Raw genomic sequence first — 21,671 nt, 5'->3', positions numbered from 1 at the left:
TCATACTCTTTGTGCACCGATGTCATTAGGCAAAATGCAAGGAGAAATAGACCCAGGGATAGGGACTGTTCAGAAATGAGCAGATCAAATAGACCAGAAATAGTGACATATACTTGAACAAGTCCACTAACAAGTTTATTCTGATAGAAATATACAGAGCAGTATATGTAATTTTGTTTACCTTATTTTCCACAAATGGACAGTTCAAAAATCTAACCATGTATTTGGCTCCAAAGTAAATCCCAACCAATTTAGTGAAAAGTAGAAATCACAATGCTATATTTTCAATACACAAGAAAATAACCAGAAATCAACAACAGAAAAATAAAAAGCAAAAATATTTCACTTGGAATTTAATCCACTATTCTAAATATTTATTAAGGTAATCAAAATCACTTCTAGAAAGCATAATAACAGTACTACATTAAAAAATTAGTGAGAGGGCAGCCATCAGTGTAGATAGGGCATAGTAAGCACTAGAAATCCATCTCTCCACCTGCACAACAATTGTACTGCCAGAAGCTGTCTAAAGGAGCCTTTTTGGAACAGTCTGGAGCCTGAAGGCTTGCAGTTCCCTGGGGATAGTGTGGCTGGTAAATTGTGGTTAATTTCCATCATTTTTGGCTGCCCATCCTCCAGCCCCATGGCAGACAGCCATGCACACATTCCGAGGGTACCTTGCTGGAGCCAGGGTGAACAATGAGGACCTTGTCTAAATATCAGGCTTCTGTGTAGTGGTTGCTGTTTTTGATTGCTGAGATGCAAGCAGAGAGTCTGGCCACCATTGTTCCAACCTCCACTGGTTGACATATCTTTCATAGCATTGAATGGGGCAGCACATGTGAATGGGCATCCTTCCCCCAACTTCTTGCTTTTTTGGGAGCCAGACACTTAAGAATCAGGACATTCAAAAACAACTGCACATGCAGGGGACTTTAAAAAACCACCATGCTTGGCCAGGGAATGGTGGAGGCTCAGAAAAGATGTGAGAAGACCTGAGGCTTTCCCCTCAGGCTGATCTCCAGCAGAGACAACAATAAACCGCAAACACTATGAGATGGGGAGAATCTGATTTCCAGAGGTAGAACAGTATGATTCAATTTTTATAATGTCCAGTTTGCAGCAACAACAAAAATCATAAGGCATACAAAGAAATATGTAAGCATGGCCCATTCAGAGGGACAAAGTAAGAGGACAGAAACTGTCCCTGAGGAAGCCCAGATGTCATATTTAATAGATAAGACTTAAAGATGCTCAAAGATCTAAAGACATAAACAGAAGAAAACAAGGAACAAACTGAGAAAATCAAGAGATACAAAGATTATAAAAATTGAAAAGATTTCTGGAGCTGAAAGGTATAATGACTGAAATGAAATATTTTCTAGAGGGGTTCAAAAGCAGCTTTGAGTGGGCAGAGAAAGAATCGTGAACTAGAAGATGGGGCAATTGAAGTTATTAAGCCTGAGAAACAAAAAGAATGGTGAACCGAGAAAAGTGAACAGAGTTTTAGGGACTTGCATAGTACCAGCAAGCAAACCAACATATGCATTGTGAGTCTCAGAATGAGAAGATAAAGGTAAAAAGAATATCTGAGGAAATGATGGCTGAATACTTGCTGAATTTGATGAGAGACATGAACCTACAAATCCAGGAAGCTCAACAAACTAAATAGAAAAAATTCAACCCACACCAAAATACATCATAATCAAACTATCAAGGGCCAGAGATAAAGACAGAATCTTGAAAGCACCAAGAGAGAAGTTACTCGAGATACAACAGATCTTCAATAAACTTATTATCCAAAACCTCATAGGCCAGAAGGCAGTGGGTTGATACAAAGTGCTGAAAGAAAAAAAACTTCCTACTGAAAGTTCAATATCTGGCCAAACTGTCCTTCAAAAATGAGGGAGACAGTTTGTGGATCACTCAGAGTTGGTGCTACAGCCCTGTACCTTACCTCCTGTGACTGCCCTGGGGAATGCCCAACTCAGCCCCACGATGCTGGTGGACCTCAGCAAGTGGTCGGGCCTTTGAGCCTGCAGGAAATGAACGAGCAGTCACAGCATCTGCTGCAGAGCAAATACACTGGGGCAGAGGTCAATGAACTGGGCAAAGTGCTGCTGCCCACCCAGGTTAAGAACCAGCCCACCAGTGTTGCATGGGATGGCCTTGATCCAGGTCACGGCAGATCTGGATGCTCCCAGCAGGCAGGACCCCAAATACAAGGAATGGCCTCATTTCCTGGTGGTCAACATGAAGGTCAACGATAGCAGCAGCAGCACAGTTCTCTCCAGTTATGTTGGCCCTGGGCCTCCCAAGGTTGCTTTATGAGCAGAATGGGTCACTGAAGCATGAGAGTGCATTCTCAGCAACTGACCTGGAGACCACCATGGCAAATTCAAAATGGCTTCTTTCTGCAAAAAGTACAAGCTCAGGTCCCTGGTGACTGGCATGTGTTATCAGGCTGAATGGGACGACTGTGTGCCCAAACTCTGAGCAGCTATCTGGGCAGAAGGTGAATGCCAGGAGACAGAGGCTGTCCCAGAAATCTCAAGCAGTGTCCTCAACTGATACCCATTCTCACAGGCGAGGCCTGAGCATTAATGAGATAATGAGATAAGACTTTTCCTTATGCCTGTTCTTTACAACCCTAGATGGTCACACCCCAGTTTATGTTTTGATAAAATTTGAACTCCATTTGGGGGTATATTTTGGTACTAGGATGTGGTCATCAAATTGTTAACATAAGAATAGCGACCAAGAATTTAAAGAAAAAATTCAGGTAAAAAGACTAGATCTGCAGTAATGGAGCAGGACATCAAAGGATCTTTAAGGGCCATTAAAAAAAAAAAAAAGATTAATTGCCTCTGCCCTTGTGAGCTTGAGACCAGAATTGTGCATGTGACAGCACTTGTGCATCGTGTTTTCATGGCTATGTCTCTTCCCGAGACCACTGTAGAGAGCTGGTACCTCTCAGACTGGTTACAGGCAGGTGGGGGGCGGGGTCTCGTCAGTACTGGTAAAAGCAATAGGGAGTCACTTTGTGGGTAAGGTGTGGCCTTCTAGATGAGCTGCAGGGCTGGGTGAGAAGGGGTCAGAAATCCTGAAGTCTGTGCCTCTTAACCTGGTCACTCTTCATCTGTGTAAGAAAAGCCAATCTGAAATTAAATGTTGTGTTAGTTTTGCTGTTTGCTTATAGTTGAATAAAAATAAAAACTTGTGGATGAAAAAAATGAAGGGGAAATAAGGACATTCTCTGATAAACATAAAGTAAAGGAAGTCATTACCATAAGACCTGCCATGCAAGAGGTACTAAAGGGTAACCTTCAGGATAAAATGAAAGGACACACAAGATAAATGCATGTGTACTTACAAAGCCAATATTGCAATTTTGGTCTATTATTACACCTTTTATTTTCTACATGATTTGAAAGACAAACACATAAAAATTCAATTTTTATTATATGTTATTGGGCATACAGTGTATAAAAAATGCAAATTGTGACTTCAGTAACAGGTCAGCATGGAGCTGAAGACTCAAGAGCAGAGTTTTGGGACTTTTTAAATTTTTTTATTTAAATTCAATTTAATTAACATAGAATGTATTATTAGTTTCAGAGGTAAAATTCAGTGATTCAACAGTTACATATAACACCCAGTGCTCATTACATCAAGTGCCCTCCTTAATGCCCATCACCCAGTTAACCCATCCACCATCCCCTCTCTGCTCCAGGGACCTTCAGTTTGTCAATGGACATGTGGGCTTCTCCACAGTTTGGCTATTATGGACACTGCTGCTATGAACATTGGGGTGCAAGTGCCCCTCCAAATCACTATGTTTATATCCTTTGGATAAACACCTAGTAGTGTAGTGCTGGGTCATAAGGTAGCTTTATTTTAAATTTTTTGAGAAACCTCAGAGCAGAGTTTGTGTATGCTATTGAATTTTAAATTTATTAAACTCTCTAGTCCAAAGAGTTTGGCAGAAGAGATTTTTTAAAAATCTGACATAGGTTCTCTATGAGAGATTCACTTTAGATTCACAGACATAAGTAGATTGCACATGTAAAGAGATAAGCAATATACCCAATAAAGAGTTCAGAGTAATGGCTTAAAGATGCTCACTGGACTGTACAAAACAGTGGATGAACTAAGTGAGAACTTCAACAAGAGATAGAAAAAAAAAAAACAGTTGAAGAATACAGTAACTGAAATGAAAAACATACTAGTGGGAATCGGCTGCAGATTGGAAGATGCAGAACAGATCAGCAATCTGGAAGATAAGGGAAATGGAAAGCACCCAAGTTGAACAGAAAGAAAATTTTTAAATGAGGATAGCTTAAAAGATCTTTTGGAACAACATCAAACAAATATTTTCATTATAGGAGTCTAGAAGGAAAGACAGTAAGAAAGGGTCAGAGAACAATAGCCAAACTATTGGAAGGAGCCTCAGTGTCCATCGAAAGACGAATGGATAAAGAAGCTGTGGTCTATGTGTACAATATTAGTCATTAGAAATGACAAATACCCACCATTTGCTTCGACGTGGATGGAACTGGAGGGTATTATGCTGAGTGAAATAAGTCAATCGGAGAAGGACAAACATTTTATGGTCTCTTTCATTTGGGGAATATAAAAAATAGTGAAAGGGAATAAAAGGGAAAGGAGAAAAAAATGAGTGGGAAATATCAGAAAGGGAGATGGAACATGAGAGACTCCTAACTCTGGGAAACGAACTAGGGGTGATAGGGAGGTGGGCAGGGGGTGGGAGTGACTGGGTGATGGGCACTGAGGGGGGCACTTGATGGGATGAGCACTGGGTGTTATGCTATATGTGGGCAAATTGAACACCAATAAAAAATAAATTTATTTTTTAAAACAAGGGTCAGAGAAGTTAAATAATTGAAAACTGCCCTAACCTGGGGAAGGAAGCAGACATCAAGGTTCAGGAATCACAGAGTTCCAAATAGAATGTATCCAAAGAGGCCCACTACAACACACAATAAATAATATGGTAAAGGTTAAAAATAAGGAGAGTTTTAAAAGCAGCAATGGAAGCAACTAGTTACATACTAGGGAAACCCCATAAGACTGTTGGCTGATTTTCAGTAGAAACTTTGCAAACCAGAAGGGAGTGGCATGCTATAGTCAAAGTGTTAAAAGTTAAAAAACAAAAACAAAAACAAAAAAAAAAACTGCAACCAAAAATACTTTATCCAACAAGACTGTCATTCAGAATAGAAGAAGAGAGAGAGTTTCCCAGACAAACAAGTTAAAGGAGTCCATCACTACTAAACTGGCCTTACAGGAAATGTTAAAGGGACTTCTTTAAGTGGAAAAGAAACAGTTCTGATTAGAAGTGAGAAAATTATGAAAGGAAAGGGGACTCACAAAGAGATATAAAATATGACAACATACACATAAAGCCTGGAGGAGGAGTAAAAATAAAGTTCTTTTAGAATGTATTTGGATATAAGTAACCAATGTAATATAAACTCCTATATACTGAGGATGGTATATGTGAACCTTGTGGTAACTACAAACCAAAAATTTATAATAGATATACAAAAAGTGAAGATAAAAACAAGACTAACAGTAAAGAAAGTCATCAGTCACAAGTAGAGAGAGCAAGAGAAGAACCAGGAAAACACTGCAAAAACAACCTGAAAACAACAAAATGGCAATGAGTACATAATGTATAAATAAGTTTTTAATGTAAATGGTCTAAATTCTCCTATTAAAAGACACAAAGTGATGGAATGGATAAAAACAAGACCCATCTATATGCTGCCTACAAGGACTCCCTTCCATCTAAAGACACATGCAGACTGAAAGTGAAGAGACGGATAAAGATATTCCATGAGAATGAAAGTGAAAAAAAAAATTGAGGTAGCAGTACTTGGGAAAAATTAACTTTAAAACAAGGACTGTAACAAACAAAGGAAGGGCATTACATAACGATAAAGGGATCAATTCAACAAGAGGGTATAACAATTGTAAATAGTTATATGGTGAACATTAGAGCACCTAAATACATAAACCACATACTAACACGTGAGAGGAGAAGTGGACAGTACTACAATAATGGTAGGGGGCTTTAACACCCCACTCACATCATGGATAGATCATCCAGGCAGAAAATCAATAAGGAAACCTTTCTTTGAATGGCACATTAGACCAGATGGACTTCACAGATAAAACAGAACATTTCATCCAAAAGCAAAATACACATTATTTTCAAGTGCCAATGGAACATTCTCCAGGATAAATCGCATGTTAGGCCATAGAACAAGTCTCAATAAATTTTAAAAGATTAAAAATCATGTCAAGCATCTTTTCCACCCACAGTGGTATGAAACTAGATGTCGATGACAAGGGGAAAAAACTGGACAAAAACAAACATGTGGAGGTTAAACAATATGATACTAAGCAACCAGTGGGTCAACAAAAAATCAAAAAGGAAATAAAAAAATACATGGAGACAAATGAAAATGAAACATAATGGTCCTAAGTTTTTGGGATGTTGCACAAGCAATTCTGAGAGGGGAACTTATAGCAATACAGACCCACATCAAGAAACAAGGAAAATCAGGCTAACCTAACACCTAAAGGAACTAGAAAAAGAAGAAATTCTGGACTTAGGAGAAGGAAAGAAATAATAAAGATCAGAGTGAAAATAAATAGAGACTAAAAATAAACTCCAGAAAAGATCAGTGAAACTGAGAGCTGGTTCTTAAGAGATAACCTTTGGCCAGATTTATCAAGAAAAGGAGAGGATCCAAATAAAATCAGAAATGAAGTAGAAGTAATAACTGACACCACAAAAATACGAGTTATAAGAGAATAGTATTAAAATTTTTTATGCCAACATATTGAACAACCTACAAGAAATGGTTACATTCCTAGAAACATAAATCTTCCAAATTGAATCAGTAAGAAAGAAAATCTGAACAGACCAGTTATTAGTAACAAAATTGAATTGGTAATCAAAAAACCCCCTTTAAACAAAAGTGCAGGACCAGGTGAATTGACGGAATCCAGAGATGCATTCTGTCACTCATTTAAAGAAGAGTTAATGACTATTTTTCTCAAACTATTCGAAAAATAAAATAAAAGAAAGGTTTCAAATACATTTTTATGAGTCCAGCATTATCCTTATACCATTATCCTTATACCAAAACCAGACAAAGACATTACAAAAAAAGAAAACTGTAGGCCAGTATTCCTGATGAACTGTAAACTGTAGGCCAGTTTTCCTAGATGAAAAAATTCTCAACAAGATATTAGCAAACTGAACTTAACAATATGTTAAAAGGATCATTTAGGGACAGCTGGGGGGCTCAGTGGTTGAGCGTCCGCCCTCGGCCCAGGGCGTGATCCCGGGGTCCTGGGATCTAGTCCTGCATTGGGCTCCCTGCAGGGAGCCTGATGCCTGTGTCTCTGCCTCTCTCTCTCTCTCTCTCTCTCTCTGTGTCTCATGAATAAATAAAATCTTTAAAAAAAAAAGTATCATTCAGCACAGTCAAATGGGATTTATTTCAGGGATGCAAAGATGGTTCAATATCCACAAATCAGTAAACACACAATGTATCACATTAACAAAACAAAAATCATATGATCTTCTCACTAGATGCAGAGAAAAACTTTTGACAACATTCAACATCTCTTCATGATAAAAACTCAACAAAGTGAGTCTTTAGGGAACATCACCATAATAAAGTCCATATGTGACAAACCCACTGCTAACGTCATACTCAGTGGTGAAAACAGAGCTTTTCTCCTAACATCAAGACAGGATGTCTGGTTTTGCAACTTTTATTCAACAAAGTACTAGAAATCCTAACCACAACAATTAGACAACAGAAAGAAATAAAAGGCATACACTTTGGTAAGGAAGTAGTAAAACTGTCAGTATTTGCAGACCACGTGTTCTACATAGAAAAACCTAAAGATTCCACCAAAAACTTTCTGACCTAGTAAGTAAATTCAGTAAAGTTGCAGAACACAAAATGAACGTACAAAATTCTGTTGCATACAGTAATAATGAAATAGAAAAAAAGAGAAATCAAGAAAAAAGTTCTATTTACAATTGCATCCAGAAGAATAAAATGTCTAGGAATAAATGGTTTTAATGAAGGGGTTGAAAGACCTACACTCTGAAAACTATAAAACACTAATGAAAGAAATTGAAGAAGATACAAACAAATGGAATGATATGCTGTGCTCATGGATTGGAAGAATTAATACCGCTTTAAGGTCTACAGGTTCAATTTTCCCTATTAAAATACCAATAGCATTTTTTTACACAACTAGAAAAAATAGTATTAAAATTTATACAGAACCACAAAAGATCCTGAATAGCCAAAGCAATCTTGAGAAAGAGGTGCAATGTTGGAGGTATCACAACCCCAGATTTCCAGATATACTACAAAGGTATAATAATCAGAATAGTATGACCGTGGCACAAAAATGGACAGATGGATCGATGGAACAAAATAGCCCAGAAATAAACGCACAGTTATATGGCCAGTTAATCTATGACAAAGGGAAAAATACAATGAGAAAAAGTCTTTTCAATAAATGGCATTAGGAAAACTGGTCACTTGTAAAAGGATGAAACTGGACCACTTTCTTACACCATGCACAAAAATAAACTGAAAATGGACTAAAGACCTGTGAGACCTGAAACCATCAAACTTATAGAAGAAAACCTAGGCAGTAATCTCTTCAATATCAGCCATAGAAATGTTTTTCTAAATAGGTGTCCTCAGGCAAGGGAAATAAAAGCAAAAATAAACAATTGAGACTACACCAAAATAAGATTTTGTACAGTGAAGAAAACCATCAACAAAACAAAAAGGCAACCTATTGAGTAGAAGATATTTGCAAATGATCTGATACTCATATCCAAAATGTACAAAGAACTTACACAACTCAACACCAAAAAACCTCCAAATAATCTAATTTAAAACTGAGCAGAGGACCTGAATTAGACACTTTCCCAAAGAAGACATACAAATGGCCAACAGATACATGAACAGATGCTCAGCATCACCAATCATCTGGAAATACAATCAGAACCACGATGAGGTATCACCTTGTATCTGTTAGAATGGGTAAAATCCAAAAGGCAAGAGGTAACAAGTGATGGCACGGATGGGAATTAGAAGGAACCCTCGTGCGGTGTTGGGGGGATGTGATTTGGTGCAGCCACTGTGGGAAACAGTATGGAGGTCCCCCCAAAAAATAAAAATAGGAATGTCATATGATCCAGTAGTTCTCTTCCTGGGTGCTTACACAAAACAGGAACACTATTTGAGAAAGACGTGTGCATCCCCATGGTCACCGCAGTACGGACAGTAGCCAAGTTCTGGAAAGAACCCAAGTGCTGCCCGCCACAGATGAACGGTGAGGAGGGTGTGGTACGTGTTCACAGGGAGGATGCTCAGCTGTAACACGAAGGGTCTCCACTGGCAGCAGCAGGGGTGGACCCAGGGGTATTATGGTAAATGAAATAAGACAGCGTGGGGGGTGGAGCCGCCCCCGAGGGCTCCCGAGGGGCACGGTGACCCAGCTCCTTACTCGGAGGAGTACGCCTGGAGAAGGGGGCAGGGGCCCGGCCGGCGACGGGCCAAGGCCAGTGTCCTCAGCAGGGATGGCCACAACCCGAGGGACGAGGCGGGGGGGGGGGGGGGGGGGGGGGACGGGCGCCACCCAGGCCCCTGCCTGCCCGTGTCTGCACCTTGGGGTGTGACGTCACGGAGCCAGTGCTGGCCATGGCTCTGCTCCTGCCCCGCGGCCTGTGGGACGGCACCCCCGAGGGTTGCGTCAGTCCCCCCGGGTCAGGGAGGGGTGCACATGCAGCATCCTGCACCGTGCAGGCCCGCAGGGAGCACGTGCTGCCGTGCTGAGGCCCTGCACACCACTTGTGGGAAGGGGCGATCTCAGCAAGACCACGCAGCGGGCCTGGAGAGGCCAGGAGCACGGTGCCCTGGGTCCTGGGAGCGGGAACGACCCCAGAATGTGGAGGGCGCCAGCACTCGGGGCCACGTGAGTGAGTGCATGGGTGGGGGGGGCACACGGTCGGTCGGTGGCATCAGGACAGGGCTTCGTGGCTGCACCTGTGACCTTTGGCTTTAACGATCAGCAGCGACCCACCATCCTCCATTCAGTTCAGGGTGTGCCCTCAGCTCATTGTGGAATCAGGCGGGGGACACCCATGGGACACACAGTCTCCTCTCCCACAAATGGGCCGCACATGTGCACAGGCACGCACACCCCGGCCGCTCCTGCCCTCCTGGGGACGGGGGACTGGTCCGCCCCCTGCCCCCCCCCCCCCCCCCCCCCCCCGCTATGAGCTGACGTGCAGGAAGCACTTGGCAGGGACGCTCACACGACACTTGTGTTGCAGGTGGTCCAACTGACGCCCGCCTGCGGGAGGAGGACGGACGCTCAGGCCGGAGAGAGACCCTTCCGAAGCGTGGACGCTGAGCATCGAGCCAGTGACCTTGCTTACCTACAACCAAGACTCCGAATAAGAGAGCGCCGTACCTTACACTAACGGGCGCTCGGCACGGGGGTGGTGGGTCTGCACAGGCCTCCGCGGGGCCGTGGGCACAGCAGCGGGGCAGGGACGGCCCCGGAAAGCAGGCCGCCAGGTGGAGCCCAGGGCAAGCAAGACGGCGCCTGCCCTGCCCAGACGCACGCCTGTGTGGACCATCCCACCTTCTGACCGTCAGCCAACGTGGACACCTGTGCAGAGAGCGAGAAACGATGGCCCAGTGTCAGCCGGGCCGCGGCAGCTCCTGGGGGCCACAGCCTGGCCTGGGCTTGCCCGCCTGCCCTCAGACCCCGTGTCTTCGAGCTGCTGCCCTTGTGTCCCTTGCGCAAGTTTTAGCAAGTTATTTTCTGGGCGGTCCAGGCAGGCCCTTGGGAAAGTTCTCGGGGCTGTCGGGGCGCAGCACAGGGGCCTGTTCCTCGTTCAGGTGGCTCGGAAGTGCCGCCTGGGGAACGGGCACGACGGGTGGCGTACTGTTTGTGCCAGGGACGGAGCGAGATCTGGAGCAAGCGGCGCCGGCCCGGTGGCTCGTGCAGGACTGGGACGCGCGGCCCCGTCTCCCGTGCTCACTTCTGTGCACGAAGGAGGCGGCCAGCATGCCGACAGTGTCCTCGGCTCTGCTCCCCTTTTGTGTTGATGCTGACCTGTGACTCGCGCTTGTGGTCTCTGCCACGTATCAGTGGCTCGTCTGCTGTGGCCGCGACAGTGGAGACCCGCTCCTTTGTCCTGCCCTCTGCTTGCACCTCCGTCAGCGTCCTGCCCCGGGAGAGGCCTCCGGCGGCCCGCGAAGGCCAGCCCCCGCTCCCTGGGCCCGGCACCTGGGTCTCCACATAGGGGGCCTCGCTGAGTCCCCTGGGAACCCAAGTCGCCGCCGCTGCTCCTGCACGGCTCCGTAGCTGCCCGCACATGCGTCAGGCTCCTCAGTGCAGCTTTCATCCCCCGATGTCCTGTAAATAAAATGGAAGTAGATGATGAAGCAGGTAGTGGTGTTTCCACTGTCCCCAGCAGCTCCCGGTGGGCTGGCCAGCCCTGTGCCCGGGGACAGGGCCCCCCACAAGCCGGGCAGGTGGACACCCTCCCCGTGCCCATCACCACGGGCCCATGGCAGCCCCGAGAGCACGCCCGGTCCCTGACCCTGCGGCGCATCGGGTGTGGCTCCCCGGGCACCCCACTGGAGACCAGACGCAGCCGCGGGAAACAGATTGGTCTTCACTTGCGTGTGGTGTCCCCAGGAGCCCCTCCCGGAGGCCTGGAGAGGCAGAGGTCAGAGGCCCTGTGGCACCTGATGCATCCTGACCGTGTCTCGGTCCCCACGACCCTGCGGGACCCCCAAGGGCACACTGGCCTCAGCTTCACATTCAGGCACATACGTCTCTGTGCCCTCAGTGCCCTTCGCCCTCCAGTGGAGGGTCCGTGTGGGGGGCAACAACCCTACAAGCTTTTATTTTTTTATTTTTTATTTTTATTTTATTTATTTATGATAGCCACACAGAGAGAGAGAGAGGGAGGCAGAGACACAGGCAGAGGGAGAAGCAGGCTCCATGCACCGGGAGCCCGACATGGGATTCGATCCTGGGTCTCCAGGATCGCGCCCTGGGCCGAAGACAGACGCTAAACCGCTGCGCCACCCAGGGATCCCCCTACAAGCTTTTAATAGAACCCAACAGGGACCAGGAATGTCTTCTAGGAACACATGGGGACTCTGTTTTCTCGCTAGCTGTTGGTGCACCTTGTCTCCTTGCCCCATTCTGCATGACACGGACCTGAGCTCTGCTCCTGGTGCCCAGGCGGCCCCTGGCATCCGGTGTCCCGTGTCCGGTCAGCCTTCAATCCCCAAGTTCCCGCAAAATGGCTTGAGACACACGCTCCCTTGTCTCGGTGCCTGTAGCTTTAAAATATGGGAAAAGCAAAATAATTCTAGTACATTAAGCCGCCGATCTATTTATTGGACCGAGTGCTTCAAGCCACAGCCCCCCGCGTACCCACATCGGGAAAGCCCGGCACTTGTTGAGGGGACGTTAGGAGAGTCAGCCGCAGAAATAAGCTCTACCCGCCCTCGCAGAGCAGGTGACGAGCCCCAGCGCACTGCACCCCGATCCCAGGAACACCCCCTGTCCCGGGAACACACACACCCCCTCCCGGGAACACCCCAGATCCCTTGCCGAGGGCAGTGAGGGGTGGCCGCGTGTCCCGCACCCCGAAGTGGGGTGGGAGAGGTCACCCCCCGCGGTGCTCAGCTAACAGCCCTGGGGCCCCAGGAACTGGGCGCTGGGACGCTCACTGGCCGCTGGGCCCCTTGTCCGTCAGGACTTGTGCGGGGGCGACGGGGGGAGGCCGGGGGCTCTGTGTGGCCCGGGGCCCCCAGTAGCCTGGAGGCCATGGGGAGCCCTAGCACCCTGGGCTCTTGCACGGCGGCCCCCAGCAGCAGCACCCCAGCTGTGCGGCCTTCCCGCGGGCAGCACCCACACGGGTGGCCGGCGATCGCCCAGAGGGAGACTCCCAGGGGGATCGTGTGCAGGGCCCGCGGGGGCCGAGGGAGAGGCGGCCTCCTGGGGCGCCAGGGTCTGGGGCGGCACAGACCGGGAGCGGGCGTGGGCCCCCCTGGAGGCCCTGCGCATCGCGGGAAGGAGCGTGTGGCCCGGGGCGCGGCGCGACCAGGGGCACCCAGGGACCGTCCCTCGTGGCCGCCAGACCCGGGCCCGCCAGCACTTGGCCTCCTGCGAAGACTCCTGCAGCCGGGAGGGACGTGCCCAGCGGCCGCCAACCTGCGCCCCAGGAGGGCCCGGCGGTGTCTGGCCAGCGGGGCGGGCGCAGACCATCCTTCCCGGCGGCCACGTCCCGCCCGATGCCCTTATGCAGGAATCTGTGCTCGTGTTGTGTGGTCTGACCCCCCTCGAGCTTAGCCTTTCCAACGCCGGGGCCCCCAGTAGTCGGGCCGTCTTCCCGGGGCTCCTGGGACCCCTGAGTCGTGGCTCCGCTCACTCGCGCTGATTGAGCAACGACTGCGTGCCACGTGGGGGCCGCGTGGGGGCCTCGTGGGGCAGCCCCTGGCTCGTCACAGCCACGGTGACCGGCTCGGGCACCTGCAGTCAGGGCTGCGGCGTTTGCTAGGAAACCAAAGAAAAATGTGTGGTTGCTCTGGCGCAAAGAAAGGCCCCCCCACCTTCTGGTCTTATGTGATCAGCACCAAGGACGGAATTTGGTCATTGTTTCCTGAGCGCCTACTGTATGCTCCTGACTCACCCCAGACCTATAATAGTCACCGAAAATTCCAAAGCCCAAAAGAGAGAACAAAGATTACAACATAAAGGTGTTTCTGAGCCGCAGGAAGGCGGTTAGCCAGCCAGGTGCCATCCCGAGACCTGGGAGCGGAAGCCCCACGGCGCCTCCACAGACCCCGGGCACAGCAGCCTTCTGTCCGTCCGCATGGTCATCCAGACGACTTGGACGGTGGGGGGGGCGCTCAGGGTGTCCTGTGCCAGCAGCCTCTGTGACCGCCCAGTTCTGGGCCTCACGCCTGGGTCCTGCTTCCCTGGAGGGCTCCCAGGCGGTGGTGGCGCAGCTTGGAGGGGAGGGGTGTCTGGGACACTCAGCTCTTAAGTGACAGAAGGGCTCCTCAGAGGCCATCGCCCCAGGCCCACCCTGCCTGGCCCTCAAGACCGAGAGCAGTGGAGACGAGCAGAAATACAAACGTCCTCCACACACACCTTGGAACCCGTAGCCCTTCCTGTAGGGCCTCAGAAGGCCCGTCAGCCCGGGACACAGTTGACTCGCTTGGCACGCGTAGGGCCAGGGAGTTCCTGCCTTTGATTCTCAAAGTGCACGTGGAGAGAAGCGGTGTTCTGTGCCCTCCGTCCCCACCGCGGTGGCCCCCGAGTGCCGTCCACACTGTCACCCTGCCCGTGGGTGCAGGAGGTGGGCTTCCTGCAGACCACAGAGGGCGGGAGACCCCCGGAAGCCCACCCGTCGTCCTGCCCTCGTGGTGTCGCGGCGAGGCCCCAGGGTCATGGGGCGTCCCAGCCCGCTCGCCACCACCCACCGAATGCCACAGCCGCTGCTTTCATCCAGACGATTTCCTGGGGCACACCCGCTTCCTCGAAGACCCCTGCAGACCCGCGGAGAGTCGAGGCCTGTTCCCTGGACTGTTCCTCTGGTTCTGGCTTAACCAGGAGGGATGCGGACGTGGACGTTATAACGTAAGTAGCCTCAGGGACAACACCCAGAGGGACTGTCGGCTCCTGTGAGCTGTTCCGTGCTGGTAAATCCAGGGGAGCACAGACGTGGCCTCTGCCCCCAGCACCTTGTGCACACCTGGCAGGTGGCCCGGGGCAGCCTCCGGAGGAGGCCGGCCTTTGTTTTTGCTTTGTTTTGTAAGATTTTATTTATTTATCCATGAGAAACACAGAGAGAGAGGCAGAGACCCAGGCAGAGGGGAAGCAGGCTCCACGCAGGGAGCCCGACATGGGACTCGATCCCGGGTCTCCAGGATCCCACCTGGGACGAAGGCAGGCGCTAAACCGCTGAGCCACCGGGCTGCCCATTGGCCTTTGTTTTTAAACAGACTGAGGTTGTCTCCCAATTTGCCCTGGGAAAGGACAACTACCCTGACCTTTCTGATCACTTCCTGCTGGCAGGTCGCTGGCGGTGTCTGACCTGGAAGCAGCTTGGGGGCATCGCCGGGGCCTCCCCGGGCCACTCGGGAGGAAGCTGCCCAGGACGTCCCCTCCAGGGACAGGCCCTGAGAGCCACGCCAGCGAACAGTGAGTTAGCGAGCCCTGGACCATCGGGCACACCCAGCAGCCGGGCGGCCGGGCCGGTGGGCACTGCTCTGCGCACACTCGCAGCGGGTGAGACATGTGCCCAACCTGCAGACCCGCAGAGATGAGCCACAGGCCCGGCTCCGCGCCTGTGCACGGGGGAGGGGGGGGGGTGGGGGGGGTGGGGGGGGAGTGTGCCCGCCTGCCTGGTGGTGGGGCTCCCCGCCCAGGCCACACACGGTGCCTCCCTGTGCCCAGTGACCGTGCGACCCCAGCCCTCAACCCGGTGGCCGGCCGGGAACCCAGGGTGTCTCTGGGACCTTCAGTTGCGCGGCTGCCGACTGTGCACCAGCGTGGGCTGGTCTGTGCGCCTCGGCGGAGCCTGAGATCCGACCTCACTTCACGGGGCCAAGCCAGATGCAGGGACTAAAATGGGCTTGTGGGCGCGGGAGGAGCATCACTGGGCCCCGTGCGAGCCGGTGGCCCTGGTGTGAGTCGCATTTCAGCCCTCGCCTCTCCTCCCTGGGCCCATCTCTGCCCCCGCCTGGAAAATGCTCCACATGTTGGATTTCTTCTGGAAAAGCCACGGAAACGAGGTGGGAGCCGCAGACAGCCCGATGGCGGCAGGGCTGCTCATTGGGGGCCCCAGGAGCTGTGGCCTGTGCCCCCCCTCCGGGCGGACCCTGAGGAGCAAACAGCCTGTGCGCCCCCCGGGTGGGGCCCCCGAGGAGCAGCGGCCCATGCACCCCCCCCCCGTGGGGACCCCGAGGAGCAGCGGCATGTGCGCCCCCCGGGTGCAGCCCTGAGCCAGGCCCCGCGCCCCACCACCGCTGGCGGCCTGCACAGAGCCAGCGAGAGGCAGAGGGGACACGTCGCCGAGAGCCCTGCCCACCCTCCATCTGTGCCCGTGTCAGGGCTTACGGAGCATATGCTGCCTGTTGCTCACTGACCATCTGCTCCCGAGCTGATGAAGTGTCCCCGTTACCGTGGCAACAGAGTCCTTGATTGGCGGTGGCACCACAAACATTCCCTGCTCAGGTTTCTCTTTTATCTGTGCTCCGGAATGGTGGTGGGGGAGGGGGCCGGGGAGGGGAGGGGAGGGGAGGGAAGGGGAGGGAGGCCTGGGAAGGGGCGGGGCGGGGCTGGAGAGGAGGGGGTGGGCAGGGCGGGGGCGGGACTGAGAGGCAGGTTCCCCTCTTCCCTTCTCCCGCTCTCCTGCCGCTTCCCGCCCCTCCCTCGCCCCTTCCTGCCCCTTCTTGCCCTCCCCCGCCCCTCCCCCCTCTCCCCCCGCCCCCCCCCCCCCCCCCCCCCCCCCCCCCCCCGCCCGGTCTCCTCTTGTCCTGTGAGCAGGTGCCCCAGGGAGTTGAGCTGACCAGGCAGGGCCCGTCGGGCTTTCCCTGCACCTGGAGGCTCCCGGGGCAGGCGCCCTCCTGAGTCCTCCGCTTCCTGCCTGGGTGACCGTCCGCAAAGCAGGCAGGTGTCCCCTCCACTGAGGCATCGGTCACCTGCCGAGGGGTGAGAGGTCTGGGGCGAGACAAAACCTTTGTTGCGTCCTGGGAACTGGACCCAGCGCAGGGGCAGCCCACTTGTCCCCTGGGCCCGGCAGCAGCTTCCGTGGGGCTGTGACTCGGGGCCTTCCCTCTGGGCCAGGGCGGCGCGTGTGTCTGGGGGCGCCGCTGCACCCCTGCAGGCTCTGGAGCCCCCTGCCCTCTGGGCCTCAGGCGCGGATTCCTGGGGTCCCTGGGGATCTCGTGGCTGAGGGGGAGCTGCCCCTTGGGTCACAGTGAGCAGCTCACCACGCCCTCCCACGGCCCTTCCTGCCTGGAAGCAAGAAGGCCCCGAGTCACCACTGCTCCCCCCGCCCCCGGACTTCATGGAGTCCCCTTTAAGGGTCTTAAGGGCTCATTTGTGGCTAATTTTAGAAAGTCCCTTCAGTCACGGAGGCCAGTGTCACTGCTGTGGTCTCAGTGTCCCCCACTCCCCCCGTACGGTCACTTTACCCTGAGCTCTGCAGTGGCCCTCACCCCTCCCCACACCTGGGGTGACCTGCGGTCTGTCCTCCCAAACCCTCCTGCAAACTCCAATCGCACCAGCTTCTCTGGGGCCCCATTCATATGCACCTGCATGTCCATCTGGGCATGGACACGTGCACGTGTGTGTCCGCCTGCGTTCCCTCTGGCTGTCCACATGCACGCGTGTGTGTCCATGTGCAGTGCCCTCCTGGTGCTTGTCCAGCAGGGAGTCCTTCCTTGTCTTGTAGGAACCTGAGCTTCATACAGCAAACTCTTTGTTGTTTATTAAATTACATTTTACTATGTCATCCATTATTGCAGCTTATGAGCATAAAATAATGCTTTTTAAATAGAATTAAAATCTGGCCTCCAAACAACTTCCAAATTAACCAACAAACGTGCCGGGAGCCAATCAAACTTGGAATTTTACCAAAAACACAACTCCTGCTATTAAAATATAAATTTTTCCCTCAGTATCATTTATCTTTTCATTTCCAACAGACACACATCAAAGACCCATTTCCAGCTCACGTGGGTACGGTTCTGGCTGCGCCGCTTCCCCGTCTGTTCCAAGCACGGAAGCAGAAAGCTCCCCTCGGTTATTTTTGGGGTGTAACTGACACTCCGTGTCCCGCGTGTCAGGGTGCAACATACTGATTCAACTTCCAGTGTGTTTCAGTGAAGCAAGCAGAACTTTGACAACAAAGAAATCAGTAAATAGAAGAGCATCGATTGATCTAATATATAAGTAATGGTGGAAATCTAACCTGGCAGTGTGCGGAAAGGAGCATATACTGTGACCAAGCGTTTTTTTCCAGTGTAGCAGGACTAGCCCAATATCAGACCTACTGATGTAAACCACCGTTTAATAGAACAAAAAGGAAGAACACGATCATCTCCACAGATGCTGACAAAACACTGGATGGATTCAACGTTCATTCTCTTTTTAAAATGCCCCCAGTGAAACAGTGATTGATAAACACGTCCTTAATGGCACGACGGTGTGTCCCAACCTGAAAGCCACGCGGTGCCACTGCCTCCCCGGGGGGTTGAGGCCCCGGAGCTGACTTGGTGTCAGTGTCAGAACCACACGAAACCCCTAGGGACGCAGCTGAAGGAAATGTGCAAACATGTAAGAGAATTTGGGGGGCTGTATAAAATCAGAAATAAGGCCCGCTAGGAATCCCCTGGAAGGAGAGACTCCATTTATCAGGACCCAACAGCCACGAGTGTGCCAGAAGGGAACGGGGTGCTCCACTGCAAGAAAGGTGGGCAGTGCCTCTGGGGGGCCCCTTGCCCTCCACCACCCAAGCCCCGGGCTTCCCCTCCTTCTGCACCCTGCGGCCCTGACACATGGTCCCCAGGGTCCCTGCGGAGGGTGAGGGGCCCCCAGACCCCGGCGTCCTGTGGGCCCGGGAGGGGACCCCCTGCCCCTGGGCGCTGGACGCTCCTGGGCCTGCGGGGGCAACACGGACAGCCCCTCGCCCACCACGCAGGCCTCACTTTGTCCTTCACAGAATCACACCCGAAGGCCCCGGACCGCAGACCCCTGCTTGCTTGTGCCCTGGGGCAGCCCCTCCCACGCCCCCCACGCACCCCCAGGGCAGGACCTGTGGGCCCGGGCCTGGTTGGTTCATTGGAGATTGAACCGAACCGTGGGCGGCTTCCTGGGCCTGTGCAGTGGCTCCTCCCCGCGGACCCGCTGCCCGGCCGCCCTGCGTGGGGGACACTGGGCGGGGGCTGCGCCTTGGAGGTGGCTCCGGGCCCGAGGGCACTTTGTCTCCCTGAGGGTCAGTTCCCGGGGAGATGCCGCTCGGAACCCCAGCCTTGGGTCCCTCCTCCTTACGACGTAAACCTCCTCGGGCCTTGGTGCACCTGCTGCTCAGCTGTTCAGCGCCACTGAGCTCTCGCAGGTGGCATCGGGGTCTGACTGGGCCTAGGACCTGGAGCAGGACGGGCCCCCTGGTGCGGGGATCTGAGGGCGGGAGGGGGTGGGAGGGGGAAGTAAGGGGCGGGGCGGGGAGCAGCCCAGGCCACCCATCCCAGCCTTGCCCTGTGCCAAGGCCGACGGCCTCTGTGCCTTCATGGGGGAGCCCGGGACCCCACGGTGTGACCTGGGCATCCTCCGTGCCCCTGCAGCACGCACAGGTGTGCACAGAGATGCACACACGTGCACGCACACGCATCAAGCAGCCGCACAGGTGCCCACAGCCGGGCAGCCTCCCAGGACAGGCTCCAGCCCTTCCCTCCTGTGGCTTCCTGGACTCCATGGCTGAGGGGTAGGGATGCCGCGGTGGTTCCCTCCCCCTCATGTCCTCCCCCGCATGTCCTCCCCCGCGTGTCCTCCCCACTGAGCCCTGCTGGGAGCCCCCCGGCCGCCTGGTCCCTGCACCAGCAGGCTCCATGGCCCCAGCCCCGGCGGTGGGCCCTGCCGCCTTCCAAGCACAGACCCGCTGACCATCTAGCGCCGGGCGCTGTGTCCGGGCCCCCAGACCTTGCACGCCCGTGCCCTGTGCCCCATGCCCCCACCCATTTCTGTGTTCAGTTGCCGGCAGGCAGCCTGCTTGTGCTGCGTCACGGTCCCAGGGAGACAAGGCCTCGCCACCTTGCACGACCCCCCAGCTGTGCTCCGTCCAGGGCGATGGACTCGGCTGCTGGCCGCGGGGGGGGCACAGCTGTTCACACGCGCGCTGGGAAGCAGGTCGGCCCCTGCGGGGGGCAAACACACTGCGATGTTACAGCGCGTGCTGGGGCCCCCTGCCTCGCCCGCAGGACCCCGTGCCCTCCGCCCAGCCCCACATGCTGACGGGTGCGGCCGGCCCGGAGGTGCAGGGAACACAAACCGGGCATCTGGAAGAGACTCAGGAGAGCGAAGAATGGGACCAACCAGGAGGAATGGCCCGCAGACCCCAGCTCCCGCCGGGAGGTGCCCCCTGAAGGGGGCGGGCGACTCGGCCGGACTGCGCAGGGCGGGTGGCAGGGCTGGCCTTGGGCACAGGAGCCACGGCCTGGTGGCCCTGCATACACGCTCTGCAGCCTTGTCCCACCGGCCTGGCTGTGGCCCCATTAGCCCTGCTGGCCACGTGCTGGGTCCTTCCTGGCCGGGCGCCCTCCCACCACTCCTCTCACCCACGTCCTCCCTCCGTTCTTGGTGCCGGGCCGTCGAGGCCACCGCAGGGACGTCTCCCAGGGCGGCAGGGTTCCCTCGGATGGCCCAGGCCCCGGGGCTGCACTGCCCCCTCCCCGGGCCCCAGCCACTGCGGCTTTCTGAGCAGTCTTCCCGCCAGGGCCCGGGTGGGGGAGCAGCCTGGCGCTGACCTGCCGGGATGAGCACAGTCAGGACGTGGAAGGCCAGCGACAGGACCGCTGCACAGGCCGGCTTGCAGACTGGCTGTGTGACCGTCGGCCAGGAACTCGTCCTCCCTGGGCCTGTCTCCTCGGCTCGGAAGGAGGACCCAAGCCACGGGAGGCCCGTGCGAGGACGTCCGTGCAGCAGGTTAACAGTCCCTCAAGCAGCACGAGGCTCTTCCTTCCCCAGGGAGCCCCGCGTGGAGCCCCCAGTGCAGGAGCACAGCTCGGTGGCACCGGGAACCACAGGCGAGTCGCAGTCCTTGCTTTGTCAGCTGAGCTGCTGCCCCGAGGACAGGAGCAGGGCCCTCTGCAGGCCGCGGCCGCTCCGGGGTGCAGAAACAGCTGGGGGCCCCAGGAGCCGGCCCCGCGGGCCGGCGTCCACCTCGGTCACCTCGCTGACTCCGGCAGAGGCGCGGCTACTGCTCTCGTGCCCGAAGCACCGTATTGCACCAGAGGTTCGGTGTGTTGCCGCGATCTCGGGATGAGGGCGGTGCGGCCCCTCGACGGGGGCCTCGGTGTTCTCTGCTCGCCTCCCACCCTTCCGGCAGATCCTCAAACTCAGGAATTGTGAGAATGCTTTAGGCTGTTAAAGTGCCAATTCAGTGAGCTTAATGTGCGTGTGAACCTGTGCCTGTGCGCCCGTGGCTGTGTGCCGTACGCGTGCACTAATGGCATCTCTGGACAGCTGCTGCTGACGCCAAGTGTGCATTCGGGGCTTGTGCAGGAGGCACCGGGGCTGCCCAGCGGCTGCCACATCACCTGCCTCCCCTTCTCTGCTCAGCTCAGGCTGAGCCCAGCCCCTCGGAACCACCGCGATCCCCCGTCCGCTGCAGGAGACCCCGTTACTTTAGGGGACACGGGGTCCCCCCCTCTTCCGGAGGGGGCGGGGGCGGGGGGCCTGGAGGAGGCAGAGAGGACACGGGGCTCTGCACGGAGCAGGTGCCCCTCCTGCGGGCACCACCCCCAGCCCTGCTTGCCCTGAGGGAAGACGGA

At 53.6% G+C, this 21,671-nt stretch overlaps 1 protein-coding gene, 1 long non-coding RNA gene and 1 pseudogene across 13 annotated transcripts in view; all 3 read left to right on the top strand.

The window, feature by feature from the left end:
- FAM120B (family with sequence similarity 120 member B) overlaps window positions 1-11,534 on the top strand; it is a 90,260-nt gene extending 78,726 nt beyond the window's left edge. For 8 of the 10 annotated variants that reach the window (XM_077902680.1, XM_077902678.1, XM_077902675.1 and 5 more), the window contains 2 exons: window positions 10,412-10,446; window positions 10,617-11,534. In XM_077902680.1, the coding sequence (XP_077758806.1) occupies window positions 10,412-10,446; window positions 10,617-11,195 (614 nt within the window). In that variant the 3' untranslated portion in view covers window positions 11,196-11,534. Of the gene's footprint in view, window positions 1-9,306; window positions 9,409-10,411; window positions 10,447-10,616 lie in introns of all 10 variants that reach the window. The other 2 variants (XR_013382739.1, XM_077902682.1) reach the window with 2 other exon arrangements.
- On the top strand, window positions 1,992-6,979 carry LOC144316924 (phosphatidylethanolamine-binding protein 1 pseudogene; annotated as a pseudogene).
- Window positions 11,535-15,523: 3,989 nt separating the features above from the next.
- On the top strand, window positions 15,524-21,027 carry LOC144316921 (uncharacterized). Of its 3 annotated transcripts, XR_013382737.1 has the most exons (5): window positions 15,524-16,353; window positions 16,666-16,788; window positions 17,829-18,595; window positions 19,467-19,606; window positions 20,100-21,027. It is a non-coding gene; the product is annotated as an uncharacterized LOC144316921 (long non-coding RNA). The 3 variants fall into 3 exon arrangements; XR_013382736.1 differs by having other exon boundaries at window positions 15,526-16,353; window positions 19,467-21,027; XR_013382738.1 differs by lacking the exons at window positions 19,467-19,606; window positions 20,100-21,027 and adding an exon at window positions 18,845-19,301 and having other exon boundaries at window positions 15,526-16,353.
- Window positions 21,028-21,671: the final 644 nt, after the last annotated feature.

This window comes from Canis aureus, chromosome 7 (assembly GCF_053574225.1).
Source record: "Canis aureus isolate CA01 chromosome 7, VMU_Caureus_v.1.0, whole genome shotgun sequence".
NCBI lineage: Eukaryota > Metazoa > Chordata > Mammalia > Carnivora > Canidae > Canis > Canis aureus.
The sequence above is the reverse complement of the archived record's forward strand: the minus strand, read 5'-3'. Positions and strand labels throughout refer to the sequence as shown.